We start from the raw sequence: 22,487 nt of genomic DNA, 5'->3' as shown, positions 1-22,487 counted from the left end.
AATTAATGTAATTATATATGTGTACATATATTTATATTTCTTGGTTAACCAGATATAATTGAAAATATTCTCTCCTTCAAGAGGGAATCAAAACCACTATATTTCCTAGAGCCTATATGTTTGAGAATATATTTCAACTATCTTTATATTTAAAGGATAAATTTGGTGTAATTTTATTGGGTCATATCTTTTCCCTCCAGAACTTTCTACATGTCATTTATTTTTCAAATAGAGCATTGTTATAGACATGTGTTAAGGATGTACTGAGGTTATATAGTAATATTGTTACCTTTATTTATATTTATTTATTTATTTTGGTATTGGGAACTGAACCCAGGTGCACTTTTTCACTGAGTTATATTCCTACTCCTTTTATTTATTTATTTTTAAAATTTTGAAACAGTATCTCACTAAATTGCTGAGGGTCTTTGCTAACTTGCAAGATGACTTATTTTAGCCAAAGACATGTGGATGGAAATTACAATATGTCAGTACCTAAACCAAGCCTAAAAGCTGTGTACAAATTTATACACTTGCACCTTTGTGGTTAAGAATCAGAAATGTGGAAAAATGAAGTTGACCTTAACAGACCAGACTGAAACAGAACTGGACTGGATCCCCTACAACAGGAAGAGGTGATTCAGCCAACTCACATACCTATATGCAATACACAGATGTTTATTTTGTGAGTTTTCCCATTTGCTTGTTTCTTGCATTGTTTGATTGAAACACAAGCCCTCAGCTTTTCATTGATGAACACCCTAAGTGATGTTTATGAATACTCTTGCAGTTGTAAGAAAGATGGAGGAGTTTAGCTTCTGGCTAACCTGGGAGTACACTTTTTCGGGCCTGACCACAGGTAATTACAAAGACTTTAACTGGCATGCCTTACAGGGGAAAGCTGCCCTCATGCAACCAGAGTTGGCACACAGCCACTGGTCTGCAGTATCTGAAGGGAGTTACTTGGGCACTGATCAAGTGCTCAAGACTCCCTGGCTAACATACTCTTATAAATATCTGTGTCCCTAGCCTATGTCCCTCCTCCATTTGGAAGCTGCTTTACTGAGGGCCCTTTGGCCGAGGGTTCCTCAGGTGCCTCTGCACAGACCTACTTAGGAGGTAGAGAACTAGCAATAAACTTGAAAACAGTTTTCCTCATTTTAAGGCCCATTCTGACTCTATATTTTTCCTCTCCTGACTTTCCTCTTAGGCTCAAGATACACAAAACTAGTGGAAACTTTTGTTTGGAGCTCATGTGATAGTAAGACAACTCCCATGTCAGTGCTGATGGGACAAAAATAGAATATGGAAAGTTGGCACTTGCCCCATTTCAGCCTCTTCCTTATACTGTCTCAGTAAATGATTAAAGGCAAATATAACTGATTTTGGCTTGTTGTCTTGACTTAGCTACTCAAACATTTAGCAACTCAGCTCTCTACAGTATGGTTAAGCTCTTGACAGATATTGTAAGATTATATTAATGATTTATTACTCTATGAACTATAATTTTTAGTAGACATTTAGTATGGTGGGGACTTAAAGCATTCATATGGGAAGTCTAGAGGAGATAGAACTAATTTCAGAGGACATGTTTGAAGGACATATTTAACTTGTACGACCACTATAAAAATAGCCAGGGGCAAATAGGTAACAAGAAATAAAATGCATTTACTACAAGGAGAGAAGTTACTATTCACCTAGGCTTCGGATTTAATCTGAGGAAAACATGTTCAATAAAAGTAGACCAGGGGAACCAAATTTACCCTTCCACATAGGACAATTAAAAACTAAACAAAATATATGGAAAAATTGATTTTTGTACATTGGATGCCTATGTCATCCCAGAGAAAGGGCAAATAAATGAAGTAAGTATTATAATAACCCCATTTTGCTGCCTAGAGAATTTATAAGCCATAGCAGAGAAATAGAGACCCTAATTAAAGTCTGGTAATGTTCCTAAATTAAGGAGAAAGATCCTGGGGTCCAAGAAGATTGAGAAAGCTGTGCCATGTTAGAGAATCTGATCTGAGACAGTACTTTGAAGATCTATAGAGGGTCCCCCTCAACTTTAGCTAGGTGCTAATTAGCCCATGGATGTAAGGAAACTACCCAAGTGTAAGGAAAAACATCATCCAAAAGGATTAGAGGAAACAATCTCCAAATTCAAAGACCCAGTAGAGTTCATACCCCTGCCAGCACAGAAAGAAGAAAAAAAAAAAAAAAAAAAAAAAGACAATATACAATCAAATCAAGGAATGACAGAATTCTCATTAGAAACAATTGAAACCGGAAGACAGTAAAGTACATTTTAAGTACTAAAAGAAAAACAAACCTGCCCATGTTGAATTCTATACTTAGCAAAGTTATCTTTCAAAAATGAAGACAAAACAGATTTTTTTCCCCCCAGGTGTCAAACCAAATCACATGGCCAGATGTAACTTCAGTGAAGCTGGGATCTATATTTCAGATCCAGAGAAGTTAGTAAAGCTTTTGCTGAATAACACTATACCATACTATGATTCAAAAGTATAAGCCAATGAGAGAAAATACACATGTTGCAAATAGATGGGGTACTAGATGGTCTGGTTTGATCCAGAATGGAGTAAATTATAAATTTTAGACTTTCCCTAATAGATACTACTTAAAAGGAAACACTGGAAATTTCATAATAGATAGGCAGCAGAAAATTTGAGTTTAGAATTTCTAGCAAGTATCTCAGTTTTCCTTAATATTAAGGAAAGATTGCGGCTTCCTTAAATCTAGGCTGAAAAAAAAAATCAGACCTTGGGAAATGGGTACCTTATTTTGACATAAAGATGACTCAAGGGAACATTTTCAAGTACATTCATGTTTTTTCAAATAAAGTCAAAACTTCATTTGCAATAAGAATGTCAAAATAATATTTATTTCTTAGAATAATTAATATTAAGTAATTCTTTATGGCCATAATTTAATACATAGTCATTAATCTAGTGGGGATATACCTTGGTGCCTAAATATTTAAAGAAAATAATTGTTATAAACCTATGCAATATATTTTTATAAAGAAAGGGATGATCAAACTCAGATTTTTTTTTACACTACTTATAATTTCTATGATCAACATAAGAACATTTCTTCCACCCTACTCTTCCTGGATATAGACCTCTTGATGTTATATTATTACCTAATCTAGTGACTTCCTATTGATAATAGAATAAAGCCCAAATTCCTCAATCCCATTGATATCTAACCCTTCCCTACCTCATTGGTCTTATATTTCATATGTTTAGCTTTAATTTTTTATCCTGGAATAAAAATTCACAAAATAAAACCTAGAATGTGTTTAATCATCTGATATTCCTGGGGAGTTGTGCTTGATATTCTCTTTCTTTCCTGTCAGTTCTATCTAGAAAGATTTGGACTGCCAAGAAACCTTTCTGTGCTCTTTGTGTGTATGTGTGTGTATGTGTGTGTGTGTGTGTGTGTATGTGCCCTCAATGTATTCTGCATACATCATGCATATAAAATGTATACTTTTTATTTATATGTGCAGGTTTATATATTTTTATGTGATCTATATATATAAGTTTTTTGGATTGCTAATATTACACTTGAGATCAAGTTTCCTTCTAGTTGTTACCTTAAGAAATATAAAGTAGATTCACCAGATTTGAATAGGAGGGAACGGGAGGAAGGGAAGGGGGATGGGAATGGGAAAGACAGTAGAATGAATCAGACATACCTTTCCTATGTTCATATGAATACACGACCAAGTGTAACTTTATATCATGTACAACCACAAAAATGGAAAGTTATACTCCATGTATGTATGATACATCAAAATACACTCTACTGTCATGTATAACTAAAAAAAACAAATTAAAAAAAAGAAATATAAAGTAACCAGTGAAACAAACTATTAAAGTAGGAAATTTAAGATGAAGAAATAGTTTTAAAGAAATAAGAGAATCAATATCAGGAATATAGGGTACACTAAAATCAATTGAAACAAATTTTAATTAGTACAATTAATATATAACATGAAATCAGAAACAAATTAAAATTTTAAACTTCACAAAGCTAATTCATTTAAATGTAAAGATAAGAATTAAAATGTAGTCAAACACTTGAAAGTAGAAAAAAATCAGTGTAAAATATTCAAATTATCATCAAAACATGGGCTTAAGGAATAGCATAAAATTAAAAGAAGGGTATTACATATGGCCTTCACAGTAAAGGAACTGAATATACTATACTCTCTTTAACCCATCCATGTGAACTAATGAGATCAAAGATCCCTGATTAAAGACATTTTATTTTTAAGGCAAATAAACCTATGTACTGGGTGTAGTACACAATGAAGAAACTACAAAAATATAATAAACAAACAACAAAAAAACCCCACTACCTATTATCTCATCCCCCTACATTTTTTCATAGAAAAAGACACTTTGATTGTTCTGGCAGCATCCTCTTCAGAAGAGTTGTTAATGATAACAAATGGCCTACTTCTCTTCCAACTTTAACTGATTAAATAAATTCTCTCCATGACTTCTGCCAAGATGAAGTCAAAGGGTATAGGTTAAATCTCAGGAAGATGTGCCACATATTAACAGTAGTAGTCACATGAAATGACTAAGATTCTCTCCTATCCACCAAAAGCAATTGATTTCTTGCTTTCTTCCATGAGAAATAAGACTTTTTTATTGACTCAGCTCACTTTTCAGAGGAAATGGGTTCAAATTTTGGTCAGTGATTCCGCCTTATCTTACCTAAGACAATATTTAACAAAACACAACAATTTTTTTCATGGCAAGTCTCACTGATTATTACATATTTATTCCTAATTCATTTATCTGAAATAGTACTGTGAGCTGATTTTCCTCAAACTTCTGACACCAGTTATATAGGATATTTCCTCCTTCCTTCAATTCTGACACTACTTTCAGTCAGTACAGACCTCCAGGTTAAGGTTTAAGTTTCAAAAGACTTCTCTTACTTCAGATGCCCATTGGCAAATCCCAGATTTCCATTTGTGTTTCTGACCAGCCAACTTTAAGTTGGAGGTTCCCATGATCACTTCTGCAGATATAATTTATTAGAGACTTTATTTACTACTAATCAGTTTATTATATGGTGTTTAACTCAGAAATAGCCAAATAGAAGGAATGTCTAGGGCCAGACATGGAGGGAAGGACACAATTATTTCATGCTTTTTTTGGATTTGCCACCCTCCTAAGACCTAGATATGTTTACCATTGAACACATTTGAAACCCATTGTTTAGGTCTTTTAATGGAGCTTTCATTACCTAAGCATGATTAATTAAATCATTGGCCACTGGTGATTAAATCCAAACTCCAGCTCCTCTTCCCTCCACAGAATTCTGGAAGTGGAGTTGAGAGTTCCAACTCTCTGATCACATGATGAGTTTCTCACTAGCTCCTCTCCTTAAGTTATGTAGGGATCCACCAAGAGTCATTTGATTAGCATGAACCTCTAGTATGGTTCAAAGGAGTGTCTTATGAATAACAAAATATGTTCCTCTGATTACTCAGGAAATTCCAAAGGTTTTAGAAGCTCTGTGTTAGGAACTGCAGGCAAAATCAAACTTACATAGTTTTACTGTATTATAAGTACCTTCTAAACTACAATTATTATTTTACTTTTCCTAAAAATGAAATAGCATTATTCTTTGGGAAACTTTCCATACACAAATTCTTATTCTTCTTTCATAATCTCACAATTGATATAATCACCAACAGACATTTAAGAAAGTATGTGTAGGAAGCTTCATATCAAGATCAGGAAAATAATAATAATAATTTTTTAAAAATAATGTGTTAATATAGTTAAAAGAATCTAAATGGAGAATAAGCAGTGAAAAGTTGCAGAGGAATTTAATTATTTAATAGAATGATGGGGTTCAGAAAATAATATCTGAAAGTTTGATGCTTTGTTATGCTTAGCACTTTGGATGAAGTGAAATTGGAAGGCCTTAGAAGCTGTCTTAGAATCAAGGTCCCTCTAACTTTCCTTGTTTCTTGCATCCCATATTGGACTAAGGGAAATTTTTCAAAAGAAATGCTATTGCCTTGAACTCCCTTTCTAAAATCTCATTAACTATAAAAGACTAACTCATAGAAAAGACTAAAAGGTGTCCACTTATTTGTACCAAAGACATCATTTATTATTTTGATGACTGCCATGTGAAAGATTTTTTATTGGCATAATAAGACAATCTTTGGTGTTAGCGTAGTTCAGCCCCTCACTTTGTCCTAGGCTATTATGTATTCTTCAGGCCCATTTACCTCTCCTAAAAAATGATTTACTTAGTCCTGAGAAAAAAAATTTTTTTTAATGCCCTCTTCCATTTCCTTTTCCCCTAGGGAGAGAGTATTGAAGCTTTAACCATTTACCCAATCTTTTAGTGTTTGTGTTTTGTTCCTGTACCCATGTGCACATTAACAAACTGGTATACCTTTTATCCTGTGAATCTATTGTCAGTTTATGTCAACAGAATTAAAGACTCAAACCTGAAGAGGGAGTGAAAGAAGTTCCCTTGACTCCTAGAGTAAGCCAAGAGTATTAAAAGAGGAATATAGAAAATTGAATCAGTTTAAACTATGAAAACAAACTAAAATATTAAAAAGGGTGAAATGGAGAGAGAAGAAACACTTAAGAAAGAGTATAAATCAGAAGGAATTTCTATAGTAGTAAAGATTAAAATATTTACAACTAAACCATTGAAAATAAATCTGTAAAGTGAAGAACATGCTCACACCCACCATCTTAAAAATAAATAAATAAATAAAAAAGGAGGGTATATTTCTAACTAGGTTCTCTTAGTTCATTTCCCAAATCCCAAGATCCTTGAAGATAAGAGAATGAAGAGACAGAGAGTTGATTCCTTGTTTCTTTCTATGCCTTGGGCCTAACTGCTTGAATGTTCTTTATAAAACCTTTGAAAAGAAAAAACAAACTTTTCAGCAGACAACCACAGATAAATATATTTAACCGGTCTATCAGTGAGCCTTACATACACCTGGGGCAAAAAAGCATCAGAGAAATTTATTTAATCAATCTTTAGAGTTTGTTTTTATTAGAGTTATTTAGCTATTATTAGCACTCTATGCTCTTTGACTATAGAACTCTTAGCTTATTTTTAAGAGTAAATATTTCACTCAGAACTGTAACAGATATTTAAATGACTAGAACAGATGAATTGTATTTGCATATTATTTATATATTTCTTAAAGAGTATTGTAAATGAATTCAGTACCATGTTGTTAGGGGACTAGTAAAAGAAACTTGGGAATGGATAGATTGTTATCAAGGTAAAGGTACTTATTCCCCAGATAGCAAATTCTACCTATTCTAGCTTTTATTATCCTTAGGATAGTGTTCTATTTATTTCATGAGTACAGAAGTTTTAATTGGGTATGTCATGTTTCAAAGACAAAAGAAATGCCTAATTCACTCTAACAAACTTGTTAGTCACTGTTTATACCAAGAGGATTTCTACTCTACAGAGAATAATATTGTTTTCTTTTTCCTTTGTTGATTAATCAAAGTTTTACACTGACCTACAGTAGTCAAGCATACTTTAAAGCAAAATCATCTCAGGCGAACACAGATATGTATCCTTTCAGTTTTATGTATTCTTTTGTACCCCTTTTTTTGTTCTTTAAGAAATGTTATATTTTAAGAATAATTCATCAAGAAAATATTCAATTTGTCACTGTAATTTATCTGATAAGAAATGTTATTTATAGGTTTTAGTAAATTTCACTTTTAGTAATATTAACAGGAAATTTATCATTTTTTCCTTTGAAGTTGTTTAGTTAATTGCATATTTTTGCTTAGTTCAAAAGGTTTTGGTAGTCAGTTGCATAACTAGCATGGAAATGACTTGTAGAAGCAACTTAACATACATACCTAGGTTTCTGTTTTTTACAAAGTCATAGTTTTTCTGGAAACATGATTTTTATGGTTTACCCTGTCAAGTGCTTTGTTCAGGAATCACTCTGATCCTCCTGGCAGGGAACAAGATTCAGAGAACAAAACTAGTAGTGACTGTGTAGATAAAAAGGCAATGAATTCTGCTTTTAAAGCAAAGGGGGAATAGTCTACAAAAGAATGAAAATGGGAATAAAAGTATAGCATTGTTAACCTGCAGATCTATTGTACTTTTGAAAATCTTAACACTGCAGGAAAAAAAAAGTGACACTACAAAGACATAATTATGTGACTGAAAATCTTGAAAAAGATCACAATTTAGTTACTGGCCAAATACTTAACAAAAATAGATTATTCATAATTGAAAAACGACAGAACAGTTTTCCTTAAAATGATAGGACAGTGTTTCAGCCATGTATAAGCAACATAATATATTATTTATTCTCTTCCAGAACAACTCTTTAGATACCATGAAGATATTGGGGTCAAGAAGAGTACTCCAGAGAAGAATGGGAAAGAAATATCGGAGCAGACATTACAGAAGGTAGTCTAATCTTTAAGATATTGAACTGAGCAAGTTAAATCTGAATTTTAACATAAAGGATTATATTTTAAAATGAGGGCTCATGAACTTAAACCTTGTGTGAATTCTTAATTTAAATTCATAATTCAAAATCATTGGCTTGCCAAAATGGGGTAAAAAAAAATCAATGTTAGTGATATAAATGTGTAAATACTTAGGCTTCCATTGACATAGACTAAAATATTTTCAAAGATAAAATGGAGAGTGTTGAGAACAATAGAAGTTAACAGAATTTAGATGGTATGTGCTTGTTAGTTATAACTGAGCAGTTTAAGTTTAAAATGGGTCACGATGAGACTGTGCTACTTTGCAACAAAGATATAGATTTACAATATTAGAACTAAAAAACTGAGCATCATTAGAGCTCTACCACAGTAAAATGGTAGTACATTTACCATTTTATACTTGAAAATGTATGTAACTCATCTCATTTTATATAAAAATTTACACCATATGATTTAGTATAGCTTTCTGTTTGATAAGACTGCTGTCAACCCTGTAGTCACAATACAGTTTGCCTTTCATTAATAGTAAAATGCTGTTTTAAAATCTTAACATTTAGCTTTATAATTTTATACTTAGTCATATTTAGTGTATAAATATATTATTATCAAATTCAGTGAAATGGGCTCAATTGTATTAACGCTTTGGAGTATAATTATTAAAGAAAATGGTCTTTAAATTGTTTAGTCTTGTAACTGACTCTCATTTAGCCACACTGGATTGATTTTATATTTTATAAGTTTTTAATACTTAAATTGGAAATGCACAGGTATATAAATAAAAATACTAGCATAGCCACTTACATTTGTTGTATCTGTGAATTGACTTGTAGGAAGTCTAGTGATTTATAGCAGATGATGTGGCTACCTATACTTTTAACACTTATCATGTAGTCTGGTAACAAAGGGTATCATTTCATTTTTTCTGAATGGCACACATCAGGTTAACATAGTAACAGAAAAAAAGAAAGCTCATGTTCATTATTCTTAAAGTAAAAGGAATAATTAAAATAATCAGTATTGCTAACCTAGAATTTCATATAGTTTATACTAGTTTATTATCTTTGTTTCAGAACAATATTTTTGTTTTCCAGGTTTTATATAATTTTTGTTTCTATGAATATACAATGTTACTGCATATTGCTTTAGAGTAAAAACCCAATAGTAACCTATTATTTCATTCTAAATACCATAAATGACTGGTGGATCCAGAATCTACTTTAAGACCTAGAAAATGAACAGCAATTATTTTCTTTGGAGTATGTGTCAAATTAACATACTAATTTGCCACTTTTTTATATTAACCTAATGTGGTTGTATTGGTCATGATTTGATTCCTCCTGGTTCAATATCTTTATTTTAAAAGGATATATATATGAAACTTATTCAAAATTGATTTAAAAGATAGTAACAAGATGAAAATAATATTTGTATATATTAAAAATGAAGTAGATAAGCATATTACTTTTAAAATAAGGTATTAGCATTTCATATTGTTATTGACTGAAATATATGTCCTCTGGAAATTTACATGTCAAAGTTCTAATTTCCTATATCTCTGAATTGTAGAGTGTCTTTAAAGAGGTAACTAAGTTATAATAAGTTTATTAGCTTAGGCCCTAATTCAGTATACTGGTATCCTTATAAGAAAAGGAAATGAGGACAAAAACAGAGGAAAAACCATGTGACACAGGGAAGATTGCCACTTAGTGAAATGAGCAGGACCTCAGAAGAAACCAACCTTGCTGACACCTTGTTCTCTGTCTTCTAAACTTAAAAACTATGAAAAAATGAATTTCTGTTTAAGCTGCCCATGCTATGGTACTTTGTTTTGGCAGACTTATAAAACTAATCTACACACTTTACAATGACAGGTATTTTATTTCAATTGTGAAAAGAGTTAACTCTTTGATACATATTATTTTAAATGTTCAGTACTGAACTAAAGGATAAGCTTGAGCTGATTGAAAACACACAATCCAAACACCTTTCACAATTTCTCAGATTTTCATTCTTAAAATCATTTTAACAGTTTTTGAGACATGCCTTGAACAATACTTTAATAATGCTATGGATTTTCTCTTCTCAGAGTCTTTAGAAGTAGTATCTTTGTTATTGATCCTCCAAACTTAAAGGCATTAATTTTGAATGGTTCTTATGACTAAACTAGATTCACATTAGGTTGTTAACAGACTTTAAAACCATAGACATTTTCAGTTGGTACATGTGAGAGCAGAAAGATGCAACACCAGTACAACAAAGGATAGGATAAGGGAAAAGAATAAATTTATTTAATCAAAGTTTTAGAAGATGTGCCAGGATTCAGAAATGAAGACCTGAAGACCCAGGAAAAACTATCCTTTTTTTTTTTTTTTTTGGCAGGGCTTGGGGGAGTACTGGAATTGAACACATGGGCTCTCATATGATAGGCAGGTGTTCTAACACTGAACTCCATCCCCAAAACTATTTTTATGCTTTGGTTCTCTTAAGCATGGAAAGCTTGAAAAGTGTTTGGGGAAAAGTATATGATCCAATAATAGACTAAGCTGGAGAACCCAGAAAAACCTAATTGCTCAGATTCTTTATGACCTGTTTGTGTAATATTCTTTCTCCCCAAGCATGGGGCAGGAATAAGCGTCTTCAAAGGTGAAAAGAGAAGGCAGAGAGTGACCTTTCTATCTATTATGACTTTTTTAGGAAGAGAGGAGTTGTAGTTTCAATGAAATTTTGGTTACCATGACTCATATTAGGGGAGAAGGAGGTAGGGCAGGAGGTCAGAGAGACCTTGCTTCTAAGACCCTCCAAATGCCCTTTAGTTCAAAGTACTCAGATATTAATCAAAAGGAAAATGATAACCCTCCAATTTCTAGAATTGAAATCTCAAATTTAAGGTGTTGTTATATTTGTTTTATTTTAATTGAAACCATAAAGTTGATTTAATGGCTAATCAACATACTTAGCATAAGTAATTGCATTTTAGCTCAATAAATCTTAATAGGTAGCTGTTAAGATTAATAATAGAAACAATAATGATTTGTTATTATCATGTTTACTACTCATAAAAAGCCTACATAGTAGACATTACTAGTCCCATCTTACAGATGAGGAAACTAAAGGTAAAATGGGTTAATTATCTTACCAGGCAAATCATCCAGAACTGGAAAATAAGATACATACCTGACTCAAAATTCTATTCCTTCTAACTCACACTGCTTCTTATTTATACTTTTATATTACTAATGCCAAAGTCAATTTTTAAAAGTGCAATTGCTTATTTGTACAAAATAGGTGTTTTTTTAAAAAATAGAATTCTTTCTATTTACCCTACCATGGAATCATGCTAAATATTTTCAAATGTTTTTATGGAAAGTATATTACTTGGGTTAGTGTTTAAAGTCCTACTGAAGAAAGTTGGAGAGAGTATAGAGAATATTCCTTGTTTGCTTGTAGTGTATTTTATTAAAGGGGGATAAAAGTTGAAGATAGAGGACTGGGGTTGTGGCTCAGTGGTAGAGTGCTTGCCTAGCATGTGTAAGGCACTGGGTTTGATTCTTACCACCACATATAAATAAAGAAAAAAATAAATAAAGGTCCATCAACAACTAAAAAAATTATTTTAAAAGTTAAAGATAGAGTGATTTGGAAGAAGTTACAAGGATTCAGCCAGAGTTCATATTTTTTTGAACACTGTTTTTTTTTTTTTCTTGTCACATTAACCAGCTCTCCAGTAAAGTAGTTGCATTGAGAAGGAAAAATAAAATCTCTCTCATAGAAATACACAGAGGTTCACAATAGTCTGGGTATAACCTCTACCCTTGGTCAAGAGAAAGTCTAATAAGGGTCATATCATATGTGGAATGAAGGGATTAAAATTATATTAGATTCCTCATATCATGTTGGTAAATATCCCATGTCCCAGGATGGGATAGCCAGTCAGTAAATGACTGTTCAAATTAATTGAAGCTGGTTGAACACAATAAGAATAGGGGTAGAGAAGGACAGATAAATCAAAGATGACCTGAAATTTTTGTTTACAAAACAATTTTACATACTCACCATCATAAAGTTCAGTAAACTGGAAAATGTTAAGAATATTCCAAGTTTTATCTTATATATGTATTTTTTGGAGGGCAGGGATTGAACCCAGGTATGCTCTACCACAGGGTTACATCCCCAACCATTTTTAAAATGTTTTAATTTTTATTTTGAGACAGGTTCTCACTAAATTGCCAGGGATGACCTTGAACTTTCAATCCTGCTTCAGCCTCCCAAGTAACTGGGATTACAGTCATGTGCCAACATACCTGACTGTCTTGTATATTTCTGGAATATTGTTATTTCAAATCATTTGTTGTTGTCTTAGTCCCTTTAAGCTGCTATAACTAAATACCAATAAATTGAGTAGTTTACATACAATGGAAACTTATTTCGCGCAGTTCTGGAGGTTTAGAAGTCCAAGATCAAGGTGTCCACAGATTCAGTGTATGCTTTCTGTGGGTGCTTTCTAGCTGTTTGCTAACATGGTAGAAGGAGCAAGTTAACCCTCTGGGTTCTTGCATAAGGACACTAATCCCACTCATGAGGGCCCTGCCCTTATTCCCAATTAGGTTTTAACATAATTCTGGAGGGATTAAGTATTCAAACTATCAGAGTGGTCAAAACATCAAAAATGTTTCTCTGAGACACCCACAAACACACCCCCACACACATACACACACACAAACACACAGGAGAGGGAAAGGGAGGGGCGTTTGGCAGGTAGGGGTGTGGAGAGAGGAAGTGTCTCCACAGAATTTTTTTGAAATAAATGAGTCTGTATAATTTTTCCATCATTTAGATTTCTTGCTTGATTCCAGTTCTTTCCTGATTTAATTGTTCATTTTCCATATATATTTAAGTAACTCTTCTTAGATGGCTTATAGGATAGTAGAAGAGGCAGTCCTGAATGTGAGTTCCAGTTCAAAGTAGGAAATGTTTACCTCTATATATAATTTAAGTTTTCAGAACTCTGCTGTTTCCTATTCTGGAAAGATAATTATTGGCTCTATTTACCTTATGTTTTTGAGATGATCAGGAGAGATCATGTTTATGAAACTATTTTATCAATAGTAAAATGTACTTTATATATATATTTCCCTACATAATCATGATTGCATTTACATATATTTACAAGTATTCCATGCATCCTGCACCAAAGACAGTTTAGTAGTAAATGATTTTTAAATAACACCAGCACAATTTTTAAGGAAGCTTCACGTAGTGGTCACACCCCATATTTTTGCAATTTGACATAAAATCTGCAGTGATTTTGCAGTGCAATATGGTAGTAGGGCTTGTTATTTATTTTTCAAGATCTAAATCTAAGTCAACTTCTCCATGAAATTTTTATACTGTTGAATCAGAATTAATTATTCTTTCCTTGATTCTCAGTCTTATGGCATTTAGATCATATCCTTTATTAGGTTTAGGTATGCAAATTATAGTTTTGAAATTCCTTAAGGTCAGGAAGTGTGTGTTACCATTGCTGTGTCTTAAAACATGAACTGTATTTATTGAAATAAATGGAAAAATTAATTTACATGCAGCCTTGAAATCACTGTAATTTTAACTTATTAGACTTTTTTTGGTGATTTTTTTTTTGTGTGTCATGTAAACTAAGTGCCACATAACTACTATACTTATATTTTTGTGATTTAGAAAAAAGCAGCTGCAGTAAGGCTGCTGTGTATTTAGTCATCACTTTTTCATGATTGTTGAATAGTAATGTTAAATGTTATTTATTAATATGGTTTCTTCATATACCTGTTTTTATACTCCTTGCATAGATTGTTTTACTCTGAAAATATTTTTTAATAATGAGTGGAATATATAGTCAAAGCATTTATCATCTTAGAAAACTGCAGTTTATTAGCATACTTAGTTCTGTGTCACTTTGCATAGAATTTTAACTTCTTTTACCATCTGTCCTTTATTCAACAGATGTATTATTGCATTTTTGAATGTATTCATCTATACCACCTTAGAATTATATAGAAACTAAGTACCTTAGATTTATTTTGTCCTTGTGCTAAATGTAATTTTTCTTTCATTAGTTAGAAATGAGAATGAAAATATAGTGATTATGGTTTTGGATTTAAAAAGGTAAATTAAGCTCTTTTGTTTAGGTCATTGAGTTGGAGAATCGGCTCAAATCTTTTGAGAAAAGGTCAAGAAAATTAAAAGAAGAGAATAAAAAATTAATGAAAGAAAATTATTTCCTGAATTCCCACTTAAAACAGCATCAAGAAGTTGCAGAGATCAGAGAAAAAGAACTAGAACAGCTACGAAAGAAAAGTGAAGATATTGAGAAAGACAAAACTGAACTTCAAGGAAAAATCAGTGAACTAGAGAGAGAAGTTGCTTCCCTAAGGACACAAGTGGCAGAAGCTAATGCATTGAGAAAAGAAAATGAAGAGCTGATGAAATTACACCATTCAGCAGACAAAGCTAGATCTGAGATGGCCACCACAGAAGGGAGATCTGGACAGTATGATTTTAAGACAACCACTACCAAGGTTAAATTTAAGGCTGCCAAGAAAAAATGCTCTGTGGGTCGTCACCACACTGTTCTCAATCACTCCATCAAGGTTATGAGCAATGTGTTTGAGAACCTCAGCAAGGACGGCTGGGAGGATGTGAGTGAAAGCAGGTAAGGCTCTCATTAACTTAGCTCTGTGGTGGGGACACCGTGCATATGTAAAGCACTGGCAAATGGAGATTGAATTTCAACTACTGTCGATTTGGTATTCAGAAAAAATACTGTCAGATCCTTTGAAATATCTTGGGAGGTCTTGTTCTGAGCTTATTGACTGAAATTTGCATGCAAAATTAGCCACAACTGCATGAGTATTTGAATAGGTGCCAGGAAACCCAAAAGAAGGCAATGCTTGATTTCTTCCAGTGATGCTATTTTCATGCAGTCATGAGGCTTGAAATTGACAGTTTGGCAGGTTGATTTAATTTGCTGGCCCTTTGCATATTCACCACTGACAGCTAAGGATTCCCAGGCAAGCCTACTAAGTCAGTTTAGTTATCTTGTGACATGCCAACCTGGGAGGAGAAACATTTTCCCCCCTTAATTTAGTTAGATAAATTTTGAATGACCCATTTCAGCTTGTTACCAGATGTCTACAAGCTGTTTAACATCCTTTAAATTAAGAACCATCTTCACTAATTATTTTATGTATGTATTATGCAAAGTCATTGTACTAACTTTAATTGAATGGTGGTTAAAAATTACTTCTTAAAAGTTATACAAATTCCTACTCTTTACGTTTTTTAACTCTTAATAAATAGCAATAGGAAAATAATGAAAATCTTTAATATTTCTTTCTCTTATCCTGGCTGTACATTCATATACACACTTGAAGTACAAAGGCAAATCAGTGATAGAACACCTCTTTTTTATACCTAGGCAATAGAGAAGTTTAGTTGCCAGAATTGCTAACAAATTCTCCGATTTGCTACAGTTTTAAAATGCCATTTCATAATGGCTTTTTTTTTTCATAGTTTTTTTGTTTTGTTTTTAAATCTACAGCAGTGGTTCTGTTTTAGATTTGAGAAGACTTTGGATAGTTTTCTTAATTATAGACAGAACTGAAAAAGTTTTTAAGCCATAGTTCCCAAACTGGTGTAGAGGCAAGAAGGTATGATACTGTATCTCATCCATCGTAAGGGTTAGATTTGACATTCCTATAACAAACGATACATTAAAAAGAGAAAAACTTAACAGGTTTATTTAATCAGTTTTACGTGATAAGATAGGCTTCAGACTGAAGACCAAAGACTCAGGTAAAACTCCATTTTTATGCTTAGATTAGATGAAGAGTGAACAGTTATATAGAAATGTGATTAATAAACCAAAGGGGAGATAGTAGGCAAGATCTGTCTGTCCAGAGTCTTCCTGGCCTCTTTTCTTCGCATTCTTTCCTCCTTGGTGTAAGGTAGGACCCCTTCTGGAAAGAGGGTCTTATGATCTATTACACACAAGGTAAGTGAGGGAATTTCTTTGCAGTTAGCTCTTTTGTAGAAAGGTGGAGGAGGTTAAAGTAATATACTTAAGCTTTATGGCTTGCTTTGGGGAAAAGGGGATTCTAGTTTCTGTCACCTGCATCAGGGAAGAATACTTCTGGCCTGTGACCCTTTTGGAGATTGAAGGGTCAGAGATGGGAGGGTAGGAAAAGGTCAGAGAGACTTTAGTTCCCAGACTGCATCTGAGCCTACTGTGTCCTTTAGTACTCAGCATGCCAAAATGCCATACTTTGGGATATTATTTTCTGAGTCCCAACATTGTTTGCATATTATAATCACCTAGAGGTCTCATAAAATTTTAAAGCTCAGTCTACACTCCAGACTAATTATGATTTGGGATATGGGCCTCTGCATATTTTGAAATGTTCCATCTGATTCCAATGTGAAGATAAGTTTGGGAACCACTGTTTTAAATGCTCATGAAGTCAAGCTCTTTGTCTTTAGGCAGGTTGAAACACTAAAAAAAAAAAAAGGGGGGGGGGTGAAGGTAAGGAAAAAGGATCATATCTATATTCCCATTTTATTATTACCTCTTTCTAAATTCTTCCATGTTCTCAAAAGCCTTTGGAGATAAAATCCTACCTAACTTAAAACCCACAAAGCATTTATCTGTATCTTCAAGGAAATTCTACTTTTAGCTGCAAGTATTTCAACCATGTAGTTCTGCTACACCATTCATAATGTAATGATGCAATTTACTTACATGTGAGCATGTATGTTAACAAATATATGAAAAATATACTCTGCTCTAACTCATATTAGTACATGTACACAAAATCATATTTTTCAGAGGTGCAGCACACTATATTTCTTAAAATATTGAAACTTCGTTTAAGTTATTTGGCAGTGAAACTCAATTTTACATGGTGAGGATTAAGTGTTACATTTCCCGCCTGACAGAACACTCTCAGGAATCATTCAGCTGCAAAGAATTCTCAAACAATTAGAAATCCTACAGTGGAACTCCAGGGACTTCAGAAGATTTTATTTCTTTTAATTTTTTATAGACTATAAGAAAGTTGTTTGGTTACTGAGAAAAATGGAAGTTAATCATCGGTGTTATACATACACATTTTATATATATATATATATATATACACGTATATATGTATACATATATATGTATATACACATATAGTAAACATGGGCATGACTGGAATATAATATGTATTTATATATCTGTATTTATAAAATACATTTCATAATTTTCTGTTGTTCTTCAACAAAGAACAACAAAGCAGATAACAGAAAAGCTGTCAGTTCTCCCCTGTGTTTTAAGTATCACATAAATTTGTGTGGGTATTCTAGCTCCCCTCTCTACCAGCATGGACAAAAATTAATCACTGGGGAGACTTTCAACCCTAATCACCCTGGGAATGGCCCCAGAAAATCTGCATACCAAACTTTACCAATCGGCATTTATTGAACATTAGTTTCTCACATACTTACCTACCCAGGTTTGCTGCCTCTTGGGACACTGTTCTTTTCCTTTGTCACATCACGTCTCTAAAAATTTATTGTTTGTTGAAGGTGCAATAATAATATGGAGTTCTAAAACAATTCTTTGAGTTACACCTCAGTACTCTCATGCTGTTTACATGTGTGATGCACATGTGACTTCGGTATATCTGTGTGGCATGTGTGATACACATTAATGAAAGTGTTTGTTTTTCTCTTATTCTGTCTCTTGTTAATGGGGGCTTCAGTTTAGAAGGCGAGAGGGAAAACTCATTATTTTTCATCCCTACAACTAAAATTCTTCTTTCATTTTCTCTTAGCAAGTTTTTTACTTAATTCACTTATTACTTTCACCAAACACATCACAAACATTTATGATTCTCTTTTTTTACCCTAACTTGCGCTCTTTCCCTACCAGTGCATTTTATTCTCATTCAAAATTATTTTAAAAGACACTAACAATCTTTGACATTCTCTTTTGTTTTTTGTTTCAGGAATGACTCATGCCATTTAGATCTTTTCAGAGTTTTCAACCTTAGTCTTAAAGTTCTTTTCATCTTTCTTCCATTTTTATTTATAAAGCAATTATTCAGTCACATTGTCACCTTTTAAAAATAGATATCTCCTGTTGATGGAGTTTAGGACATTCTACCCAAAAATATAGCTGAAGGAATTTAAGAAATGTCAGGTCCTGGAAGAACTCTATAATTTTCTTCCCTGAAGCAGGTCATAAGATCGTCATATAAGAGGTGCCCTTTATATATCTGGTGGAAATGACCATCCTTATCTCCAAAGAAGAGGAATCTGCATGAATAGGTCTTGCTAAGTGTTCCCCAGTTTATTACAGTTAGCCCATATTTGGGTCTGTATGTCTTTATAAAGTCTCCTGTGTCATGTAAAACTTATATCAAATAGACTTGTATACTTTTCTCTTGTAAATCTGTCTTCTGTTAGACTTCTGTTAGATTCTATGATGAGAATATAAGATGGGTAAAGGAAAAAAGTATTTTTCTTCTCAATGTATCTCTACTTATTTAGAGTAATTATAGCAGTTAGATACATAGAGCTTTCAGCCACACCATTCAAACTCTGGCTCTAATATTCTCACTTTGTGGCCATGGTCACATTATTTGACTTATGCCTAGATTTTTTGATCTATAAAACAAGCATGATAGGACTATGTTCATACTATTTTAGTCATCTTTGTGTATCTGTGACTAAAATACCTAACAGGTATTTTTTAGGAGAGAAAATTGGGGGAAAGTTTATTTTGACTTATGATATCAAAGGTTCTGTCCATGGTGGACTGACTTCATTGCTCTGGGCCCAACATAAGTCATCATGTTAGAAGATCCTTGCAGAGGCAGGGAAAAATATTCAGGGAAGGCCAGGAAGGAATGAGAAGCATGAAGGGACCACAAAGACAAAACAACCTTCCTAGGCATATACTCCCAGTAACTCACCATATCCAACCATGGTCTGCTTTTCCATTCAAACTAATATGGAATGATCAGGTTATAGCTTTCACAGTTTCATCATTTCACCCCCAAACATTCTTGCATTAACACAGGAATTTTGGGGGAAATACTTCATACCCAAGCCATAATATTCCACCCCTGACCCACAAGAGCTCATTCCATCTCACATAATGTGTTTAGTTCATCTCCAAAGTCCCATAGTCTTAATAGTTCCAGCATTGCCCAAAAGTCCAAGTCCAAAGTCCCCACTGAGACTCAAGGCAAACTTTTGGCTGTGAGCTCCTATAAATCTCAAAAGCAAATTACATATATCCAAAATACAGTGGCACAGAATAAACATTACCATTCAACAAGAGAGGAATAGAGGCATAAAAAGAAGGGATGGGGCCAGAGTAAGATCAAAACCCAACAAGACAGAGGTCCCCTAACTCCACATACATCATCTAGGACACATGACTGTGAGACACGTTTTCAAAAGGGCTTAGGCAGTACCACCCCTTTGACCTTGCTGGTGGTTGTGCACATGGACTCTCGTTTAGTTCAACCCTCTTCAGAGCCAGCAACTTTGCTTGGCAGACAATCCACATTACTGGCATCTCTTAATTCCTAGGATATCTATTAGGACTTTGACTTCACAGCTTCACATATTACCCTCTCAAAAGGCAGCCTGCAGGGATTATGACCCTATTACACTTTACCTGGCCTCCCAAGCCTACCTTTGAAATCTCAGTGGAAGCCTCCATGACCTCTTAACTCAAGAATCCTGCATTCCTGCAGATCAGCACCACATGGAGGATGCTATATGAAAATCTATGGCCGGTTCATGCAATACCTGGGCCCATTGCATGGTGAAACAACTTCCTAGGCCCCCCTAAGAAAGCAAGTTGCCTCCATGATATCTTCTCAAAGGAATTTTTCTTGTCTACATCCTTAAGTCTTCAATGGGTGTGGTCTTACAAATTCCTGAAATGCCCTGGAGGCATCTTTCCTATTGTCTTTGCAGAACACTTAGCATCTCTTCAGGAACTTTATTCTTTTCAACAAGCACACCTTTCTTGGTCCCAGTTTTATAAGTACTTCTGTGGACAGACTGCAAGTTTTAAAATCCATTAGCTCTGTTTTATGCTCTTGATTTTCACAGTAAGCCTGGCTAAAAGCTGCTATCAGTATCCATACTACTGACTACTGTGCTGGCTTAAAATTTTCTCTGTCAGATTAATTAATCCATCACCTTTAAATTCAGTCTTACGCAGAGTCTCAGGGTATGGGCAAATTTCTGACAGGTTCTTTGCCAAAATATAACATGAGTGGCCTCCAGTCCAATTCCTGATAGTCCTCAATTCCCTCTGAATTGTTATGAGCACAGATTGCTTTCTTTTGGCATTTTGATCTTCTAAACGCCTACTGGAATCATCCATTAAGCTCTGCTTACAACATTCTGAGCTTTTCCACACTGCAGTTTCTAAGCTTTTCCAAATTCTTCGCACAAACCATTTCCAAAGACTTCTGAACCATGTGGTCAGGTTAATCCTAGTAGTGACCCCACTTCTCAGTATCAAAGTCTGTTTTAGTCAGCTTTCTATCATTGTGACAAAAATACCTGAAAAGAACAACTTGAGAGGAGGGAAAGTTTGTTTGGCTCATAGTATCAGAGGGTCAGTCCACAGTGGGTCAACTCCATTGCTGTAGGCTCAAGATGAGGTAACACATCTTGGTGAAATGTCTTAGTGTATGCAGGATGCTCCATTCATGGCTGGCCAGGAATAGTGAGAGATTGGAATAAACCACAGGGAAGATTCAGCTTTCCAGAGCATGCCCCCAGTGACCTGCGTCCTCCATACATGCCCCATCTGCTCACAGTCTGTCCATTCAAATTAGTATGGACTGATCGGGTTACAGCTTTCAGAGTCCAGTCATTTCACCTTTGAACATTCCTGCATTAACATAGGATCTTTGGGTGTACATCTCATATCCAAACCATAATAAATTTGATATGTGTTTGCTATTAACATTACGGTGAATCATTTTTTTGTTAGTCCCCAACTCCCCTCCCTTGCCTAGGATACTTCTCAGTGTGTATCTGTATTTTTATTCATTTGTTAATTTCTTTCATTCATTAACATATTTCTAGTGATGGACAAAGATGCTTAACTTCTTCAACAAAACATTTTCTCACATGGCAAAACTAGTCTTCCAACAATTGCCAGTACACTTCTTTTCAGTCCTCCATTTTGTTGATATTTATAGATTCGCCAAATGAATGTTTTATGAACCTCTCTTAGTAAACCTGTTTAGACCATAACAATTTATTTCTTAGGCTGATTTTAACACTATCCACGTTACTGACATGGTATTGTAGTGGCACCCCTTTCTCCACTAGCGCATCTTAATCAAGCTTCTTCAGAGACCCTCACCACAATCATTCTTGTTAATAAGATATCAGTCAAGATCTCTATAGAAGGGCTCAGTGTGGTTTGACACCCTATTTCCTGTTTCTCTGCTCTGTCTTGCAAAAGCTGCGTTTGGCCATGGCCCTCTGACTGTTCGAAGAAATGGAACAAGAAGTACTTTCTGAGAACTTTCATGTAAACTCCACATGCATGTAAACCTCCAAGCACCACACTCCAACACACACAGTGAGTATATTTCAAAGAGTTTCTAGACTCATGGTCCAGAGGAGAGTGTTTTAGGTTATCTAATAACCTCTCTGGACCCTGCAGTCAATAAACCAGTTTCCTGAAAATTCCTCAGGTATCCAGCCTCTTCTGTACTACTTCAGTACAGTTACAGAATGGACTTAATGAAACCATTAGTTTTCTGATTGCAAGGATTCTTTTCTTCCCTTCCCTCCCATCTCCATTCAGTAGTTGTCCCTTTACTCTGATGATCTTTTCCTTTGTCCAGCAGAAGCTTTGATATAATTCCCTTTTTCTATTTTTCCTTCAGTTTCATGTGC

General features: G+C 34.0%; 1 protein-coding gene across 9 annotated transcripts in view; it reads left to right on the top strand.

Moving 5' to 3' along the window:
* Cntln (centlein) overlaps positions 1-22,487 on the top strand; it is a 365,014-nt gene that overhangs the window by 239,007 nt on the left and 103,520 nt on the right. For 7 of the 9 annotated variants that reach the window (XM_047524968.1, XM_047524966.1, XM_047524964.1 and 4 more), the window contains 2 exons: positions 8,393-8,484; positions 14,690-15,213. In XM_047524968.1, coding sequence (XP_047380924.1) covers positions 8,393-8,484; positions 14,690-15,213 — 616 coding nt within the window. Of the gene's footprint in view, positions 1-8,392; positions 8,485-14,689; positions 15,214-22,047; positions 22,168-22,487 lie in introns of those variants that run through there. The other 2 variants (XM_047524970.1, XR_007104991.1) reach the window with 2 other exon arrangements.

This window comes from Sciurus carolinensis, chromosome 14 (genome assembly GCF_902686445.1).
Source record: "Sciurus carolinensis chromosome 14, mSciCar1.2, whole genome shotgun sequence".
In the NCBI taxonomy this organism is placed as follows: domain Eukaryota; kingdom Metazoa; phylum Chordata; class Mammalia; order Rodentia; family Sciuridae; genus Sciurus; species Sciurus carolinensis.
The sequence above is the reverse complement of the archived record's forward strand: the minus strand, read 5'-3'. Positions and strand labels throughout refer to the sequence as shown.